The sequence below is a fragment of the Petromyzon marinus genome, chromosome 26 (assembly GCF_048934315.1).
Source record: "Petromyzon marinus isolate PM22_M1 ecotype Great Lakes invasive population chromosome 26, UKy_Petmar_22M1.pri1.0, whole genome shotgun sequence".
Lineage (NCBI taxonomy): Eukaryota > Metazoa > Chordata > Hyperoartia > Petromyzontiformes > Petromyzontidae > Petromyzon > Petromyzon marinus.
The window spans coordinates 4,671,795-4,690,993 of NC_133692.1; the positions used below are offsets into that span (position 1 = coordinate 4,671,795).

General features: G+C 55.7%; 1 protein-coding gene across 8 annotated transcripts in view; it reads right to left on the bottom strand.

The window, feature by feature from the left end:
• The window catches only part of LOC116946199 (RNA binding protein fox-1 homolog 1-like), a 191,884-nt gene extending 172,761 nt beyond the window's left edge, over window positions 1–19,123 (bottom strand). For 5 of the 8 annotated variants that reach the window (XM_032961168.2, XM_032961167.2, XM_032961165.2 and 2 more), the window contains exon 1: window positions 18,475–19,121. In XM_032961168.2, coding sequence (XP_032817059.2) covers window positions 18,475–18,573 — 99 coding nt within the window. In that variant the 5' untranslated portion in view covers window positions 18,574–19,121. Of the gene's footprint in view, window positions 1–18,474 lie in introns of all 8 variants that reach the window. The other 3 variants (XM_032961166.2, XM_076069887.1, XM_076069888.1) reach the window with 2 other exon arrangements.
• Between the last annotated feature and the right edge of the window lie 76 nt (window positions 19,124–19,199).

Sequence of the window (19,199 nt, forward strand, 5' to 3'; positions counted from 1 at the left end):
TTATTCGAGTCGGGCCAAGTGGTGGGGAGCGCTTCAGCTCCACGGCCAGCCCGGCAAACGGGACAGACGCATGCCCCCGCGGTTGGCCCTGTGCCTCAGCCTGACCCCGACCGCCGTGGACTCGATGCTTTCTCGTACATCATTGGACGAGCGCGCTAACCGTCCCTTGCTCGTACGAACAATATTGACCGTTTCTCCTTTATTTATCCTGTCTTTCCGCTATTTCATTCTCATATATTTTGTTAAACCTCCCGCCAACGAAGATCATCCATTTCCATTTTCCAAATGTCTTTCCTCCCCTCCCCCGCCCCCCTACTCCCTGCCTCTCCCTCTCTCTCTCCCCCTCTCTCTCTCCCTCTCTCTCTCTCCCTCTCGCTCTCTCTCGCTCCCATTCTCTCGCTAGCTCGCTCTCTCGTGCGCAGCGTTCACTCTCTCGCTTCCCATTTTCAAACCCCGCAAGGCCCCAGGTGGACACGCTAAACCCAGCGAGATTTGTCACGGAGGCTTTATGAGTCACGACAGCCGTAGACGGACGAATTTGCACATCACAGGGAGCTGCGATCCATCAAACCCCACACCCCCTCCCTCCTCCTCCTCCGCCCCCACTTGCTTTACGAATTCGCACGTCCTTTTCATGAACAACAAAACAATAACCACTTCCATCTATTTAAACGTTCACTCTGCCCACAATCATAATCATCGTCATCATTCCCTTTGAAAGAAGGAGGGGAGGGGGGGGGAGGCAGCGCAGCCCTCCTCCAACCGACACTTCGCGGGGTCGGAGGTCAACCGCTATCGACGGTGTCGCGCGCTGCTGTCGCGGCCTCGGTAAACGAGATGCGTCGGCAGGAGTCATCACGCCGGCACCGTTCCTCAACACCTCGCCTCGCGGTGCTCCCCCCCCCCACCCCCCACAGGGCGCATTTCCCACCGAGCCGACCTGAGGGGGGGTGGGGGCGGGAGTGAGGCGGACGCGGGGCGGGGGGTGGTGGAAGGGACTTCCCCGCAGCAGAGGAGGAGGTGCGATTTTCAGATGCCGCTTTTGAAGAAAGAACATTTCATGCCGAGCCTCCACCCCCCACCTCACCCCAGCCATCATTATCCCCCCCCTCCCCTCCTCCCGTGTCCCCGTGTTACTGAGAGACGGATAGAGGTCGGATACACAGGTGGGAAGTAGGCTTTTGAAGTTGTGAGGTCCAGGTGGTTGGATAGATAGATGGATAGGCGACCTTTATTCGTGACCACGTAAGAGCCCGTTGCGGCGAGGAATCTCTCTCTCTCTTTTCGAGAGAGAAAGAGATCGTGACGTGGCCACGGGGCATGCCGACTATTAAGTGAGGGGACACACCACGTGCCTCCACCTTGCATAACAAAAATCAAGAGCCAGTCATGGGGGGGGGGGGCAGCCATCCTCGCCCCCATGCCAGCACCCCACTCCTCCCACGACTATGCGGTCGGTTTAGCGCGTGATGTACTTCATCCGCCGCGTGTTTAAAAACAAAAGATGTACGCGTGTACCCACACTTTGCCCCACCGCGACTAACACGGCCGTTTATTTCACCCGCGTGGTGGCTCACTCGCCTCGCGCCGCTGTGCACGGGATTTCAGCCGCCGATAAAGTTGCCAACATATATACCCCAGAAACCTAAAAAAAGACCAACAACTTGACCAGATTATTGGTTCTTTCGGTAAAGGTACGTATAAGAGAAATTTAAAAAATGAAAATTATATAATAAAATATTCTGTTTTATTTTATTATTTCCCTTCTACGTGACTTTACCGAAAGAACCAAGAATATGAATCACTGCAGTCACGAAAGTTTTGAATCGAAATTTAACTTGACCAGACATTGAGCTTTGTTTTTTTTTCTTTTTTAGATTAAGAGAGAGAGAGAGACAGAAGTGAAACGTGGTGAGTGTGAAGAGCCAAGCAAGCGGTGCATTAATGGATATTTTGGGTTTTTTTCTCTCTCTCTCTCCAGTTCGTCGTGCCTGGTATCTCCTCGTCATTTCATTACCGCATCTGCTCTGACATCCCAATCAGGGGCCCGCGGACCGACGACGACGTCGTGAATTCGAAATAACCCCACGCAATATTTTTCATCTCACCCCCCCCCACCCCCCCACCCCCCATCAAATAAATAAATAAACGGGGTTATAAATAAATAGCCGCATATTAAATGCAACAACAACCAGACACACGAAAAAAAATCCATGCGCCAAATCCAAAATCTTGTTTACTGCGGTTCTCGCGTTTTATTAAATAAAACATTCGCATTCCAATTTATGCTTTTTAATATCCTGTTGCTGCATGCTGGTATGGATTTCAAACAAATATAAAATTATTTATATGACTTAGAGAGAGGGGGAGACCATTAACATTTTCAGGAGCGCGCGTGAAGAAACAAACCCCATCTTTTTTTCATAAATACCGAGAAAAAAGCAGAATAATCCCAAGTTTGCCTCTGGTCTGGTGAAGGAATAAAAAAAAATCACTTTTCTTTCCAGCGCGATGACTGATTGTGCCATTTATGGCAGACACGCATGGATTGCCACTCATTTTGCAGCAGATTTCATACTAAGGTAAGGGCAATATTGCTATTACTCGTGCCAGGATGTTCAATGTATATATTTCCATGTAAAACTAATCCATTCATGCCCAGGCAGCATGAGTGAGCTCAGTGGTGGTGGTGGTAGACGCCTCCCCCGCTTCCTAGATTGCCTCCTCGCGCTCCAGGCTCCAGTAGACAGACGGAATCCATTCCAGGATTTTGGTTTTATACCCCCCCCCCCGCTTCTTTCCACCCCTGCTTCGCCCCCTACCCTCACTCAACAACCCCCACCCTCACCCCCGCCTCCATGCTTGGTGGCCGGCATGGATGAGTATGTGACACCGGGGGATTCCGCAGAGACTGGACAGAATCCAGAACGAAAATGAGTAAATATTAGCTCGCATCTTGTAGGTCCACACGCAGGGCTGTGTTTCCCCGTGCAAGCGTAACGATGCAACCTCTCCAGGGATTTCTATTGAGATATATCGAAGCCCCCAGTCAACCTTCGCGTCAGTGCGAGGTCTCTTTCTCTGTCTCTCTATCTCGCCTCTCGACGAGCCTTTGTCAATGCCACTGCTGGATGAGTGCCTCTCCCAGCCGTGCTGCATGGGACGAAAGAGCCGCTGCTGCTTCCAGCCAACGTCACGTGCACACGTTGGGGAATAGCGCGCCCGCTGGACTCCGACACAACACGCACCCAGGGACCAGCAGATCTTCGTGTGCACCACGGCGGTGAGAACGGGGTGAGGGATATCGGCCATCACACGGCTCGAATTCCGGTCAGACCATTAAGAGACGAGGAAGAAGATGGGCAAGAGTGGCGGTGCTCACCTCGGTCAGAGACGCTGAAGGAGAGTGGACTCCGATTGCTGCGGGTGCGTGTCGTAAGAATAGGGGCAACACATGGAGGAGGAGGAGGAGGAGGAGGAGGAGGAGGAGGAGGGAGAAGAGGGGGAGGAGGGGAGAGGGGAGAAGGAGGGGGAAGGAGGAGGGGGGAGGAAGAGGAGGAGGAGGAAGGAGGGGGAGGAGGGGTGAGGAGGGGGATGAGGGGGAGGAGGAGGACGAGGAGGGAGGGAGGAGGGGGAGGAGGCGGGGAACGAGGGAGGAGAAGGAAGGAGGAGGTGGAGAGAAGGAGCAGGGGGAGGAGGAGGAGGGGGGAGGAGGAGGGGGAGGAGGAGGAAGGAGGGCGGGGAGGCGGCGGAGGAGAAGGGAGGAGGAGGAGGGGAGAGGGGGAGGAGGGAGGAGGAGGAGGAGGAGGAGGAGGGGAGAGGGGGAGGAGGAGGGGTGATGAGGGGGGAGGGGGAGGGGGGAGAGGAGAAGGGAGGAGGAGGGGGAGAAGGAGGGATGAGGACGAGGAGGAGGGAGGAGGAGGTGGGGGGTAAGGGGAGGAGGAGGAGGGGTGAGGAGGGGGGAGGAGGAGGGGGGAGAGGAGAAGGGAGGAGGAGGGGGAGAAGAAGGGATGAGGACGAGGAGGAGGGAGGAGGAGGTGGGGGGTAAGGGGAGGAGGAGGGGTGAGGAGGGGGAGGAGGAGGGGGGAGAGGAGGAGGGGTGAGGAGGAGGGGGGTAAGGGGAGGAGGTGGAGGGGTGAGGAGGGGGGAGGAGGAGGGGGGAGAGGAGAAGGGAGGAGGAGGGGGAGAAGGAGGGATGAGGACGAGGAGGAGGGAGGAGGAGGTGGGGGGTAAGGGGAGGAGGGGTGAGGAGGGGGAGGAGGAGGGGGGAGAGGAGGGCAATTCGCCGGACGCGCGGGGTAGGAAGGACGAGCGAGCCGCCCTCGAGCGAGCGGGCGCGGTTCGCATCGATCGGCTGTGGAGGCCGCAGACGCCCAGGGCAGGGGAAGGGCCCTGGGTGCTCTGAGCCGCGTGTGTGGCTGCCGCCGGCTTAAGTGGACTACACTGTAAGCAGTTTTTTTTTACAATAAATATTGTAACAGGTAAGAACAAAAGCATGTACTCTTTAATAATGCCGCAATATATATGTATATATGAGCGAGCGAGCGAGTGACTTATTCCTGTTTCCTTTCCTGTTTTGTCGGCCGCGCCACGGAGAGTTATTGAGGGCCGCTCCGTGTCTCGAATTCCCTGAATTCGGCACTAGAGCTGAACCCTCTGAACCCGAATGTTGACCCGGTTACTTTGCCGGCGGGCTAATCACCGCCAAGGATCCGCGCGGGGAGCGCAAGTGCTGTTAGCGAATGCCTATGAAGGACAGCACGCCAGGTCGCATTTGTCTCCACATTGCTGATGTTTACTCACAACGGGAAATCGAACTCGAGACGCCGGGTTCGTAGGGCAGCGCGCTAACCACTACATCACCGCTCTCACGTACACGTTCTAAATCTTATGAAAATAATAATAGGTGTATCTAGAAACCCCGCACGCTCGTGAACTCACGACACAAGGAACACTTGGGTGTCGCCTTGACCTCTCAACCCAGAGCCCCTGTGGGAGGCATCAGAGGCTCCACCACTGTGTGTGGGGGGGGGGGGTTAGCGACGTGGAGAGCGATGGGAGAGCGCGGGGGAGTGCGGGGAGAGAGTAGAGCTATCAGAGGGGGAGAGCGAGAGAGAGAGAGAAAGTGACGGCTTGGAGACTCTTTCATCTAGCAGTGGACAGACCATGTTTGATTGAGATGATGAGCGGTATTTCTACGTGCTCTGCCTATACCAGCGTTGGGCAACCGAAACAACAAAAAGGGACATTTTTTTTTGCCAATTCGGTAAAAAAAGACAACTCAATATTTCAAGAGCCACAATGCACGTGATTTACGAGACGGTCCATAATAAACAGCGGTCACGAAGCAGAGTCCTTAGCGAGCCGCATGCGGCTCGGGAACTACAGGCTGCCGAGCCCTGGCCGACACGCAGACACCCAGTTTCATCGTGGAGCCGAATTAAACATGACACGTAATATTTGGGTGATGCGGCCGCTGGTAATGCGTTGGCAGTGGTGCACAAGCACAATGAACAACAACAACAACAACAAACTCAGCACGTTCCGTGTCAATAACGACACACTGTCTCATCGACGTTTCGGGCAATGGCCCTTCTCGGTGTGGTGTGGATATGGGTCATTGCCCTAAAAAATATATGTAACAGGTGGCATTGTGTTTGCTATAAAGAAGGGCCATTGCCCGAAACGTCGTGCATTATATACTTATTTATTTTAAGGCCGCTGTGTAATATTGATGAACGCGCTGGAGTGTTTAATTTTGTTTCAAATCATTCATTTTTAGCAGGGCGGCCGGACCGGATGACTGCCGCGCGTTCACGCCACAGCTATGCACAGAGTTGATCATTTCAGAAATTACGGGTTGGAGAAACACGGCCTCTAATTTCCTCTTGCCCCTCTTTATTAATCTGCTATGCAGAAAGGCAACTGCCCGATGCGTCGCCTGTTGCAAACTTTAACGGTCACGCACACGGTGTCGTGGAAGAATGTGTGGAGTTTTTTTTTTCTTCATCTATATCATTATTTTATTACAGAAGCGTTCTCAGTATTTCCCTCTCATATCATCAACATCAGCCGTGATTAATCCACTGCTGGATAACCCCCGCCCCCCGCCGCCGCCACCCCCCAATCCGCCTGCATCCCTCACGATCCTGCAGATGCAATATAGGAGAATACGCCGCTGTGCTATATACAAGCTCTATAAACACAATATGTGGTCTCGGTATGGACGGTCAATATGCCCTCTTAATATGCAATCTCTATTGGCTAGCTATAAGCACCCTCGATATTGAATACAGAGGACACACTCAACGTGGATTCGCCAAAACACGCAATGTATAGGCGCCCTCCATACCCCTTATTTCAACGTTCATTTATCACTGCACGCTCCAATCCCTCCTAGCTGTACTCAGCACCATGTGCAGGCGCATGGGGCCACGCGTCGCCTAACAGATGCATTGGACACATCGATTAACGTCGAATATAAATACCCTCCATCGGGGTTCTCCATTGCAAGGCCCGCGGGTCACTGGAGGCCTCTGGTGGCCTTTTGTGCGGCCCCTGGCGTGGCCCCCCGCGACGATGCACAAATGTGAACCCCCCCCCTCCATTATGAGACCTCCTTTGCCAGCAACAAGATATAGGAATAGGTTTTACCCTTTTAACTGGCACATCATCATCATCATCGTGATGCTGTCAAACCCGCAATGGTTTCAAATATTTGGCGGCCCTTACACGGATGATGTCTTATCGCCGAAAGTGACCGCCCCCCACCCCTGAAAATGAGTGCAGAACACTGCCCTACATAGAGGGGCTCAGCAATGCCTCCACGAGTGGAGGCCTTCGCGCCAGGAAATTTCAGGATTGCGCTTCTATCTTGTTTGAAAATAAAGACAACCAAAACACCACGCGCTCAGAATCGCGTGGGGGGTAAGATTCGATTGATTAAACAAATTAAACATATCCAATTGTACGTATTAAATGGTTCTACCATGCCCCTCTACTGCCAGTAGATTCCGCTAGATTCACCACATTAAAAAGATATATAATCGAATCGCGAACAACGAATCGGGATTATATTCTGTATAGCATCGTCTTGCACAATGTTAACGCACTGGGCTGAGCGCAATGCCTATTTATGTATTGTAAGGAATGTCTATATACGAGCCTATTCATATAATAATTATAATGATACTGCAATTACGACGGGTAACCACCATTATTAATTTACAAAGACAAAGATCTTCCTATAGCCTTCGCAGACTCTCGGGGCAAGTGCTGTTCGCGAGTAGCACCTATGAAAGGCGGGCACGGCACACGAGGGGGTGGGCTGCAACAGCACGGGACCGGCCGCCTTTGTCTCTCCATTGCTGATATTTACACATCGCACCAGCTATTCATTTTAAGGTGGAACTGACCTGTGGGGTGCGGCCACCTTTGTCTCCCCAGTGTGTATAGCCACACACACACACACGAGTAACTAATTTATTTGAAGACTATCGCACCAGGTTAATCCATGGATTCGAAATCGTATAATTTACAGTAATGACCCTAGGTTGGGCATTTCAGATCACCGACGTGTGACGCGACACTAAACAGAAGGGGGGGGGGTTGCAGGGGGAGGGTTGCTGGAGGGGGGGCTTCGTTTGTGGTATGGAATCATCTGAACAAAAAGGGACCCGCGTGAAATGGCATTCCGAGTTAAAAAGCCTCGAATGTCCATCAATTCCGAATTCCTAAATTCCTCCAGGAACAGATAAATTATAGAAAAAGGAAACTTCTCACAGAGGCGGGCCGCCGCCACGCGCCACGTGCAGGCGAACCCGCACAGCCCATTGTTCTGCGCCACACAAGACAAAGCTCCCTCGTGTAGCCTTAACAGCACTTTGCCGGGGGGGGGAGAGGAGGGGCAAGTGCTGTGTGCAAATAGCACCTGTGAAGGCCGAGGCACGGCGCACGAGGAGGTGAGTTGGCCAGAAACACCTCGGCCGGCTTTGTCTCCCCGAGTGGCGACGTTTACACCATCGCACCAGGTACTCGTTTTGAAGCTGAGTCGACCTAGGGGAGGCCCGCGAGCAGCTTAGAGAATCGCCACTGATGTTGGCCGTTAGTGGGAATGGAACTCCGGTTACCAGGCTCGTAGCGCAGCGTGCACACACGCACACATGCAAAGACGCACACATGCACACACACGTGAGCGCACATGCCCATAAAGACTTATCATGCTGTTCCTAACACTATTAATTAGGAGCGAGCGTGCGGCGCACTCGGTAGCAACTTTTGACTTGCAGATCCGAAAAAAGTCAGTCTGGTTTGATCCGCCTGGAGCAGCAGTTGAAATATTTGGCAATTGGGCAAGTGTCTTTAATCGGCCGAAAGTTTGTTACGCGTGGTGGGGAAAATGGTCGGTACCCCTACCTCTACCACGACAGTGATGCGAACCACGAAGCCAGACGAGGCGTGGGGAGGCCCCCATGAAGTTCCTGATTGATTGGCAGTGGTATGCGAATGTATACATATAAATGAACGTGCACGAGTTTGTAACAAATAAAAAAAACATTGGTACGTGTATTGTAAACACAGCCACCGACGTGTAAGACGTTCTACCAGGGTGGAAGAGGAGGCCAAAATGCCATCATCTCGCGGAGGTCCTTCCGCCGGCAGTGGCGTGAGCGAGACATTGTTAAGCACGGAAGAAAACAAAAACATAAAACATTATGCACGTAAAAAAAGTTTTTGTTTTTTATTCATTTCAACCTCGAGCTCTGTGAGGCCGAAGCACAGCCGCCGTGTTTCAAACGTGACGCGCGCGACGTGGCGCGTGGATCGCGGAACCTTCAAGAACTCTGGCGTCGCCTTTGATAAGTGGGACACCAAAAAGCCCGTGGCCCATCACACTGGGTCGGCGTCACTGTGATGTTGACCTTTGACCTCCTCACCTAAAATATAAATATCAACCCCACGCCGCCGCATCTTTGTCTCCCCAGGATAACCGCGCCTGGATCGCAAACAACAACAACAACAACGGCCACGAACCGAAAAAAGAAAACGAGATGTAGACAAATTAGACGTCGTACCGAATAGCCAATCATTTTACGAAATCGTGACCTTGACCCCTTGGCCATTTGACCCCAGAATCAATCGAGTGTGAGATATTGCGATCCAACGCCATCCCTTTGAAGAGAGAGAGAGTGCGATAGAGAAAACAAGAGTCGAGTGCTCTAGTTGTTGCGGAGAGAGAGAGGGGGGGAGAGAGAGAGACAGATTGTGAACAGCACACTGCACTGAGCTGACTTGCGCGTCTCCTCCGTCTGCAAGGGCGGGGATGCCGGGCATGGACAATCCATTACCGATAATCTATGATCTCAATATCGACTCGTGCCAATGGCTCCGCAGCTGCTCCACTGGTGGCTATTATATGCGCGTGCATCTCATCTGCAGCAACTCTATCCCCCCACCCCCAACCCCCCACCAATACCTCGCCCCACTGCCCCCCCCCCCCCCGATGGAGGAGGCCAAGCGCGTTCACGAGTGTTGCCCCCCGCGTCTGCCGCTCCGTCGCTACGTGGTCAACAACGACTCCTCCACGGCCGAGGCAATCGTCCCGCGGTGCCCGCTACCAGCCCACGCTTCGTGTTCCAGCGCGGCGAAGCATGGACGAGGCGACTCCTCTCGTCTGTTGACAAACGAGGGGGGGGGGGGGCTGCGGTCTACTACGGATAGCAATGACGGGCGTTGATTTGTGACAGTTTGGTGAAAGGGGTACGCGGATTCCAGAAGAGTTCTCCTACCCACACACGCGCGTGGTCCGAATACACCACAGGGGGCCGGTGCTGTAAGCGAGCACCGATTGAGGCCGGGGCCAGCGTACGAGACAGTGGTCACCACCCGCGCCCGGACGATGTCGTCTCAACGCCGGCGCCCGAGTTGACACCACACTGCACCAGCCGCTCATTTAAGGCAGAGTCGACCTAGCGGCAGGCTCGTGATCAGGTTCAGATACCAGCCGGCATTGCGCGCTGCTAGCACTTGAACCAGACCGCTCGCTGGGAATCGTAGCGCGCTCTGACAATCGCTGCCGTTCCCCATGAGACCCGCCCTCTCTCACTGCACGGACACTCGCGCAGATATAGACAGATCTACCGTGTGTCCTCCAATAGACTGTTGTTAAAAGTGCTGTTGGCGACACACGAGGGGGTGGGTGGCCAACACCACGCCTGGCCGCCTTTGCCTCCCCAGTGCTGATGTTCACACATCGCCCCATGTATGCATTTAAGGCTGAGTCGACCTAGGCGAAGCCCAGGACCGATTTAAATATCCGTCACTGTGATTGGTCGCGAGGGGGAATTGAACTCGGGCCGCCTAGTTGGTAGCAAAGCACGTCAACCACTGCGCCACCGCTTGCCACGACCGTCCACACACACAAAAAGACAAAAACCGCCCGTATAGCCTGAACAGACTGTTGGGGCAAGTGCTCTTAGCGAGCACCTATGAAGGCCGGCACCGCACACGAGGGGGGTGGGTGGCCAGCACCACGCCCGGCCGCTTTTGTCTCCCTAGTGGCGATGTTTTACACATCGCACCAGGTGCTAATTTTAGGCTGAGTCGACCTAGCGGAGGCCAGGACCGGTTCAGATAATCGTCACTGGTGTTGGTCGTGAGCGGGAATCGAACCCGGGTCGCCAGGTTTGTAGCGCAGCGCGCTAACCGCTACACCACCGCTTCCCACACACTCACACAGACACAAGCACAAGCACGCTCACGCAAATCGATGCTATGCGTCTGTCCCTCGCGAGTTAATCCCAATTATTCAGACGGCGTCTCTCGGACAAACAGAAAAAAACACATCTGGAGATCGGTTATGTGTTGTGGAAGACTAGGCCAAGGTACACTCCAGAGCGGAGCGGGGGGGGGGGGTGTAGATTCTTGTGGCTGTAGCGATGGTGAGGTTAGAGGTTAACGCACTCTGCGCTGGCTGCAAACCCGGCGGGTCGAGTTCCATTCGCGCCAACGGCCAACGTCGCGGCGACGAATATCTGAACCGGTCGCGGGGCCTCCCCTAGGTCGACTCAGCCTCAAATTAGAACCCGGGGCGACGTGTAATAAACATCAGCGTTGGGGAGGAGAGGGCGACCGGGCGCTGTACTGGCCACACCAACTCCTCGTGTGCGGTGTGACTCACTTAATTGGTGCTGGCTTAAAGCACTTTACCCAACACGATTGTTAAAGGGCTGTACGGGTGGATATTTGCTTTATTCTTTGTAGATCCGTATGGATTCAGATTAAACGGATTCCAAGAGGGATGGACCGCGCCGGCTTTCCCCGTCAAGAGCGATTCCGAGCACCCTCGTGCAAATGTTCACGAACTGAGCGCAGCGTGAATCACGCAAACGCACGCACGCACCCACGCGTGCACGTGCATAGCCGTGGAATAACAACCCGTGCTCACTCCCCCCACATCCCCCTTACCTCCCTTCACTGCCCCCCCTCCCCCTCTGTAACGTGGTACAAAGAGGAATAGGTTGGGAGAAGCAGCTGAGTGGAGGGGCCAGACAAGCGGAGACGGTGCAGGTGGCGGGGTCGGTGGCGGTTCGCGAAACGCACCAGGAGAGAACACGTGCGATACACGAGGTGGATAAATAATCACAAGCAGCGCTCCAGGAGACACAACACACGCAACGCGCACAGGCAGGGCCTCGGTGCATCTGATAAACGCGCGTTGCCTTGTCGGCGGGGCGGTGGCGCAGTGGCGCATGCAGTAAAGCGGTTCATGCGCTGCACACTATGGTCGGGGACTGCAGCCAACCCCATTCTCCACGTCCCCCCGCCCCCGATCCCCCAAGGGTTCGATTCCCGGCCACGGATAACATCAGTGGCGAGTGGTATCTTAGCCTGCATGCCATGCGCTTTCTCCCAGATCGACCTCGGCCGTAAACGAGAGTCTGCCTGTCTCGTGCTGCGCGGGAACATCGCGCGCTTGGGATGCGCAACTTGGCCGGCCGGGTGATGCGTTGGCCACACTGCTGCCTTGCACACCTTACAAACCTTAATAGGTGTTAGCTAACAACGCCATTGGCCCCGACAGTCGTTAAGGCTACAGAGGTGTGTGTGTGTGTGTCTGTGTGCGAGCGGCCAGTGTAGCGGTTAGCGCGCTGCGCTACGAAGCCGGCGACCCGAGTTCGATTCCCGCTCACGTCCAACACCAGTGACGATTACTCTGCGCCTCCACGAGGTCGACTAAGCCTCAAATGAGTACCTGGTGTGGCGTGTAAACATCGCCACTGGAGAGACAAAGACGGCCGGGCGTGGTGCTGGCCACCCACCCCCTCGTGTGCAGTGCCAGCCCTCAAAGGTCCTCGCTAACAGCACTTGCCCCAACAATATGTTAGGGCTATACGGGGCGTGGTACGGTCCCCCACGTCCACCAACTTCATCACCTCCACCCCCGGCGTCAGCCCCCCCCCACCCCCACGGAGTGACCTAGGCTGCCTCCGGCTCTCTCGGATCTTTTGAGAGGTTTGGGGACCTGTGGAATCCCCGTGGTCGTGTTCCACTGAGACCCCCAGGGATAGAGACCCCCCATAGAGACCCCAATGACAGAGACTCCAGTGAGAGGTCTCCCACTGACACCCGGAATGACGGAGACCCCATTGAGGGTCCCAGTGAGCGAGATCTCATTTGAATAGAGACCCCATTGTGGTTCCAGTGAGCGAAATCTCATTTGAATAGACACCCCATTGATGGTCCCAGTGATCGAGATCTCATTTCAATAGAGACCCCATTGAGGGTCCCAGTGAGCGAGATCTCATTTGAATAGAGACCCCATTGATGGTCCCAGTGAGCGAGATCTCATTTGAATAGAGACCCCATTAATGGTCCCAGTGAGCGAGATCTCATTTGAATAGAGACCCCATTAATGGTCCCAGTGAGCGAGATCTCATTTGAATAGAGACCCCATTAATGGTCCCAGTGAGCAAGGTCTCATTTGAATAGAGACCCCATTGATGGTCCCAGTGAGCGAGATCTCATTTGAATAGAGACCCCATTGAGGGTCCCAGTGAGCGAGATCTAATTTGAATAGAGACCCCATTGATGGTCCCAGTGAGCGAGATCTCATTTAAATAGAGACCCCATTTATGGTCCCAGTGAGCGAGATGTCATTTCAATAGAGACCCCATTTATGGTCCCAGTGAGCGAGATCTCATTTCAATAGAGACCCCATTGAGGGTCCCAGTGAGCGAGATCTCATTTCAATAGAGACCCCATTGATGGAGACCTCTATGGATTTACCGGGGGGTGACGTCACTCTGCGGAGCTTTAGGTGCATTTCCCGGGATTAGGGGGTGAGGGGTCAACCCTATCCCTTAGGGCATCTCAGACGCTCACGGACTCGCGCAGCACGTGGCCGTGCGTCTCGCCACCACGCAGCCCGTGTGTGTGACGACGTTCGCACTGTCGCTAAACGTGCTAATCGGAGGTGCGGGGCACGGGGGGGCGGGGGGGTGAAAGGACAACAAACTAAAAATAAAACATCAAAGTTATAAAGAAATTAGTTTTCAATCTCGATGATGATTTACAAGCGCATAGCTCCAGTGGCTTCCTAATATCGGAAGGAAGAGCGTTCCAGACGGCCGCAGAAGCACGTCTGTAAGCGGGGCGCTATGATGGTGGCACGTCATTGCTCGACGGCGGAGCCAAAGGCCTCTGCTGCTGCTGCTGCGAGGATGAGCGGACGGAGTTGGCGTGGTGATGCTTCGTGCTCCTTGTCGAGATCAGCGAGCTATTGTGGTCCATTCGTTGCAAGCACTCTGTGTGTAATGAGGGCGACATTATAATGTAAAGTGACTGTGTACCCCGTGACTATGTGTCATTCATATTATTCCCAATGGCTGGGGTGGGGGGGGGGAGGCGTGGAAGGAGTAGCGGGGTGGAAGGGGAGTGATTCGGCAATGTGTTATTGTGGTCGTGTTGAACATGAGTGCGACGTCGCCGGCGAATGATCGGAGCGAGCGGCGGAGTTGACCACGCACCGCATTGGGTCGAGATGTCGACTCACACGGACATGCAAGGATAGACTTGCCACAGAGGGCCGTAGACTCGCATGGGATAACCCCCACACTCACGATAGAGGCCGTTCGAATGAAACGCTCCTTCTGCTGTAGGTACGGCGGGGAGCGCTGGCGGTTTATTTGTGTTCGTGCCGAGGTTGGCGAGCGAGCCAGCGGACGGCTCAACAAGAGCAGGCTCCTGGTGATACGTCTCTGAACAGCTGCGGGGGAAGTAACAATAACAGTGATGATGGGAGCAGGCAGCGGCGTGAGGCGCCATGCGGTCCATGCAGAGAGATCGGATAACCACCGCCGCGCTCGGGGCTGTTGGTGAGCTCGTCTCACGGCACTCACGAACCTCGCAGCCGCCCTGTATGGGGGGGGGGGGCGGGGGGTGGTGTCCGACAACTTCCCCCAAAAACAACCCGCCCCCCACCCCCGCCACCACCACCTACCACAACCCAAACCCCGTCCGCCACACCCCCCCCTCCCCGCCTTCGCCCAACTCGTAGACGCGATGGCCTCGCTCACTCGGGAGGGCCCTTGCCGTGCCCGAGTCGTCACCTCGGGGCGCGTCCGAGAGGCATCGCCCGGCGGCTCTCTGGCGGCGTACGCGCCGAAGCGGTCACGGCGGAGCGTTAAAAGTCCGCGAGTTTCGGCCGCGTGCCAGTCGCTCCCCGCGCCGTGCACGCGCGGGGAGCGGTGGCGCTCGTAGTGCAGCGCAGCGAGCGCTGCACTACGAACGCGGCGGCTCGAGTTCGATTCCCGCTCGTGGACAAACAACACCGGTGACAAACATCTGAACCGGTGCTGGGTCTCCCCCTAGGTCGACTCAGCCTTAAGCGATTCGTACATGCTGCGGTGTGTGAACATCAGCATTGGGGAGACAAAGGCGGCCGGGGCGTGGACCTGATCACACCTCCCAGTCGCGTGACGTTCCGTCCTACGTAGGTGGTCGCCAACAGCACTTGCCCCAACATGAAAAAGACAACGACGACCCCCTCCCCGTAGCTTTTAACCGACTGTTGCGCAGCAAGGGCTGTTAGCGAGCACCTATTAATGCCAACGGGCGTGGTGGCTGGCACCACGTCCCGGCCGTCTTTGTTTTCGCCACACACCGCGACAGGTACACGTGAGGACCCGTGGCGACCTTGGCGAGGCCCAGGACCCAGCGCGTGTTACTTGCGCACATACAGGAGCCATGTAGTCGCGTGTATGTATTATGTATGTGTGTGTATGTATGTTTGTGGGTTATGTATTATGTATGTGTGTGTAGGCGCTCTGCGCTTTAAATACACCCCGCTGTGTACCCAATGACTCTTATAGCTACCCCCCCCCAATCTCTCTCTCTGCAGTCGAGGCACATGGTGGGGGGGGGGGGGGGTTCTCTAGGGACCTCCAAGACACCGGGGTTCTCTTCCCAAGCAGCCTCGGGGCAAAACGGGGTGCCCCGTGTGAGAGTGGTGGGGGGAAGAGGAGGAGGAGGACGAGGGGGTTTCAGTGCTAACACGGAGGGGTGGGATGGGGGGGGGGCCTTGCACCCCACGTCTCGCAGCTCGGCTGCACGCGACCCCGAACGCACAATCACACGAAACAAAAGGCAAAGATCCCCGTGTAGCCTTAGCAGAGCGTTTGGGGCAGGTGTTGCTGCTGCTCCACTCGTGCACGCACACACTCTTTGACGCACAATGAATTGCAAGCGTAGACACAAACATAAACAAATACCCCCACACACACACACACCGTATAGCCTGTAACAGACTGTTGGGGGCAAATGCTGTTAGCGAGCTCGTATGACGGCCGGCACGGCACACGACGGGGTGGGTGGCCAGCACCACTCCGTTATCTCCCACAGTGGCAATGTTTATACACCGCACCAGGTACTTAATTGAGGCTGAGTCGACCTAAGAGAGGCCCAGAACCGGTTCAGACAATCGTCGACGGTGTTGGTGGCCGTGAGTGGGAATCGAACTCAGGTCGCCGGGTTCGTAGCCCAGCGCGCTGACCGCTACACTACCGCTCCAAAAACAACAACAACCGCCATTCGCAACTAAGTGGCGGTGACGTCACCACGGCGCTTGTGCCAGGCTATGTGCACGTTAAGGCCAAGTGAAGTGTCGAACGTCTGCTCACAGGAGGTCACGGAACAGACCCAGGTGCCATGGGTTGCCTGACTGAGATGACTGGCTGACATGACATGCACACACACGCACTCGTTTACAGACACACACACGCGCGCGCGCCCAAGCACTGACACGCGCACACGCGCGCTCGTGCACTGCGTCACGCCGAGGTGAGTGGGTCACCTTTAAGACTCCACTTGATATTTTTTTGGGTGAGGAATTACATCAGCGGTGGTGTGCGGTGCGCGTTTCCGACAGAGTGAATTCACAGACTCGGAGGAGCTGAGGGGGGAGGGGGGGTGCAGGGAGGGGAGAGAGGCAGGAGGGGACGGCTCCGCTTGACCCCTGAGGTTTTAGCCGACCGAGACGAGAGTACAAAAATGCAACCGTGGACACGTTCGCGGGTGAGTGTGAGCGTGCGTGCAGTGTGCAGACATTGGGGAGACAAAGGCGGCCCGGTGTGGTTCCTGGTCACACCACCCCCTCGTGCGCCGTTCCGGCTTTCATTGGTGCTCGCAAACAGCACTTGCCCCAACAGTTTGTTAAAGGCTATACAGGGCATCGTTGTCTTTGGTCCATTGTGTGTATGTCATACGTGTGTATGTGGCCGTGTGTCTGGTTGAGTCGCTGTGTATGAAAGCGTATCTAGACGTGTGTCGAAACGTGTGTTGTCGTGTGTGTACATCTGTGTAGGAGCTGTGGCGCAGTGGTTAGCGCACTGCGCTACGTACCCCGCGACCCGAGTTCAATTTCCGCTCACTGCCAACATCAGTGACGAATATCTGAAACAGTCCCCGACCTCCATTAGGTCGACTCAGCCTCTAAAGAGTATACCTAGAGCGTGCGATGTGTAAACATCGCTACTAGAGTTGACAAAGGCGGCCGGGCACTGTGCTGGCAACCCAAATCCCTCGTGGGCCGTGCCGACCATCAAAGGTGCTCGCTAACAGCACTTGCCCCAACAGTCTGTTGAGGTTATGCGGAGGATATTTGTCTGCGCGCGTGTATGCGTGTATGAATGCATGCGTACGCGCGTGTGTTCATGGCACGCGAGTACTCGCTCGCTCGCTGGCGTGTGCGTGTGTGTTGCGAGGGAGGAAGAGGGCCGTCAAAAAATCCGCGCCGCTGATTAATTACCGCGCATGGCAGATCAAGTTTCGCCTTCGGAACATTGCATTTCGCGCGGTTATTATGCATTTATTTGTGCATGTATTATTAACGCAACGGACCAGCCCGAGCGCTTTTGAATTGCCCCGTGCGAGGGCGCCCAGGACTCGGGGCCCCAATTAAGGCAGCATCGCTCAACGTTTTTTCTTCTTCTGCGAACGGCGATAAAAACGGAAAACCCAAGGAGGATTCCTCTCTCTTGCCATCCCAATACAACATCTACCCACTCCTTCCTATCTCTCTCTCGCTCCTGCTTGAGCTTTCTCTCTCTCTCTCTGTGTGTCTGCACGCTTCTATAATGGTGAGAAATGCCACCGCTGCATATCTGTGGGATTTGGAGAGGGCTGGCGGAGTCATATAATATGCCACTAAAAGAGAGCGTTACGCGAATGCGCAATTTGCGATATGCAAACGCGTCGGGGCTGTGATGATGATTATGTGTGTCGTGAGTGCAGGCGTGCGTGCGGTCTGGCGCGTGTGCGTGTGTGTGTACACATTCATCGTATACATGGCACAGGCAGCACCATATTTGGCAATTAAAATCCGTCTTTTTACGCCTATACATTGGTCCAACATCTCAGCTTGCACCGCATGCTCCAACCAATAAAAGTATTACCGATCCGCGGGCACGTGTTCATCATAATTGCTTGGCCCTAACTCGACTGAAACGTCCCAGTTACAAACATGACGCCGGCTCCTCTGAAACGTATCTAACGAAGACAGGGCCCGGTCGCTTTCTTGGCTGTATCATCATCATCACCACCGCCAACACCACGGTCCGGCTCGCATCGGAACAATTTCTAAAACCCTAACGAGAAAATAAATATTTTCTTCGCGAAAAAAATCTACCAAAACGTACAATAAAGACCGCGCGCGCCACACAGAAACCCTCCAACCCACGGTGGCTCCGACCGCGAAGTCACTCGCAACGCTGCGAGCTCGGAGCGTCGCGCGTGAGACGCGGAGCGACCACGGCGAGAACCCCCGCGGCGGGGGCTGCTCGCGAGGGCTCTCAGCGGCGCGGCGCGAGAGGTTCTCACCAAGCGTGGCGGTGCACGGGATTCGCGATTGCGCCACCACCGCCGCCACCACCACCGCCACCACCGAAACGTCGCCGTTGTTACCGTAGCCGTGCTCACCTGCTGTATGTAGAGGAAAGCCAGGGCGCAGGCCGGGTGCGGGATCATTCCCAGGGCTGGCAGGGCGGCCGGGTTGGGCGGCGCTCCAGAGCAGTGCATGAGGGCGCGGGATGCGGAGTCTCTCGACCGACAGCGGCTCTCTCAATCTCTCTCTCTCTCTTACTCTCTCACACAGCTCTCTCTCTCTCTCACACACACGCACACACACACTTCTCTCGCTCTCTCTCGCTCTCTCACACAGCTCACTCACTCACGGCAGCGAGCTCACTTGCGCACGCACGCGTGCGCGCGGCCTCTGCCCGGATAAGCAATAGCTCCTACACACGCACGCACACGGAAAGACACACGCGCGGACGCACTCCACTCGCCCGCTCGCTCACCCACTCACGCAGACGCGCACGCTTCCCTCTCCCTCTCTCTCTCTGGCTCGCACGCCGCGCTCGCTCGCTCGCTCACGCGTTCATCGCGCGCGCGTCCTCGTCGGCGGTCGTGGGGTGCGCGCTCGTGCACGGCGCGCGCGCGCGCGCGAGCTCTCCCGTCCGTGTGTCGGTGCGCGTGCCGGGTGCGTCGGTCCGTCCGTTCGTCTGTGCGTGCGTGACGAGCACTGCGGAGTCGTCGCTACAGCGAGGGGTTCGCGTCCGCACTCTGAGACTGCATCGGCGAATTCCTGGTTTTCAGCAGCCCGCTTTGCCCCCTCCCACGGCCCGCCCGCCCACCCGCCCGCG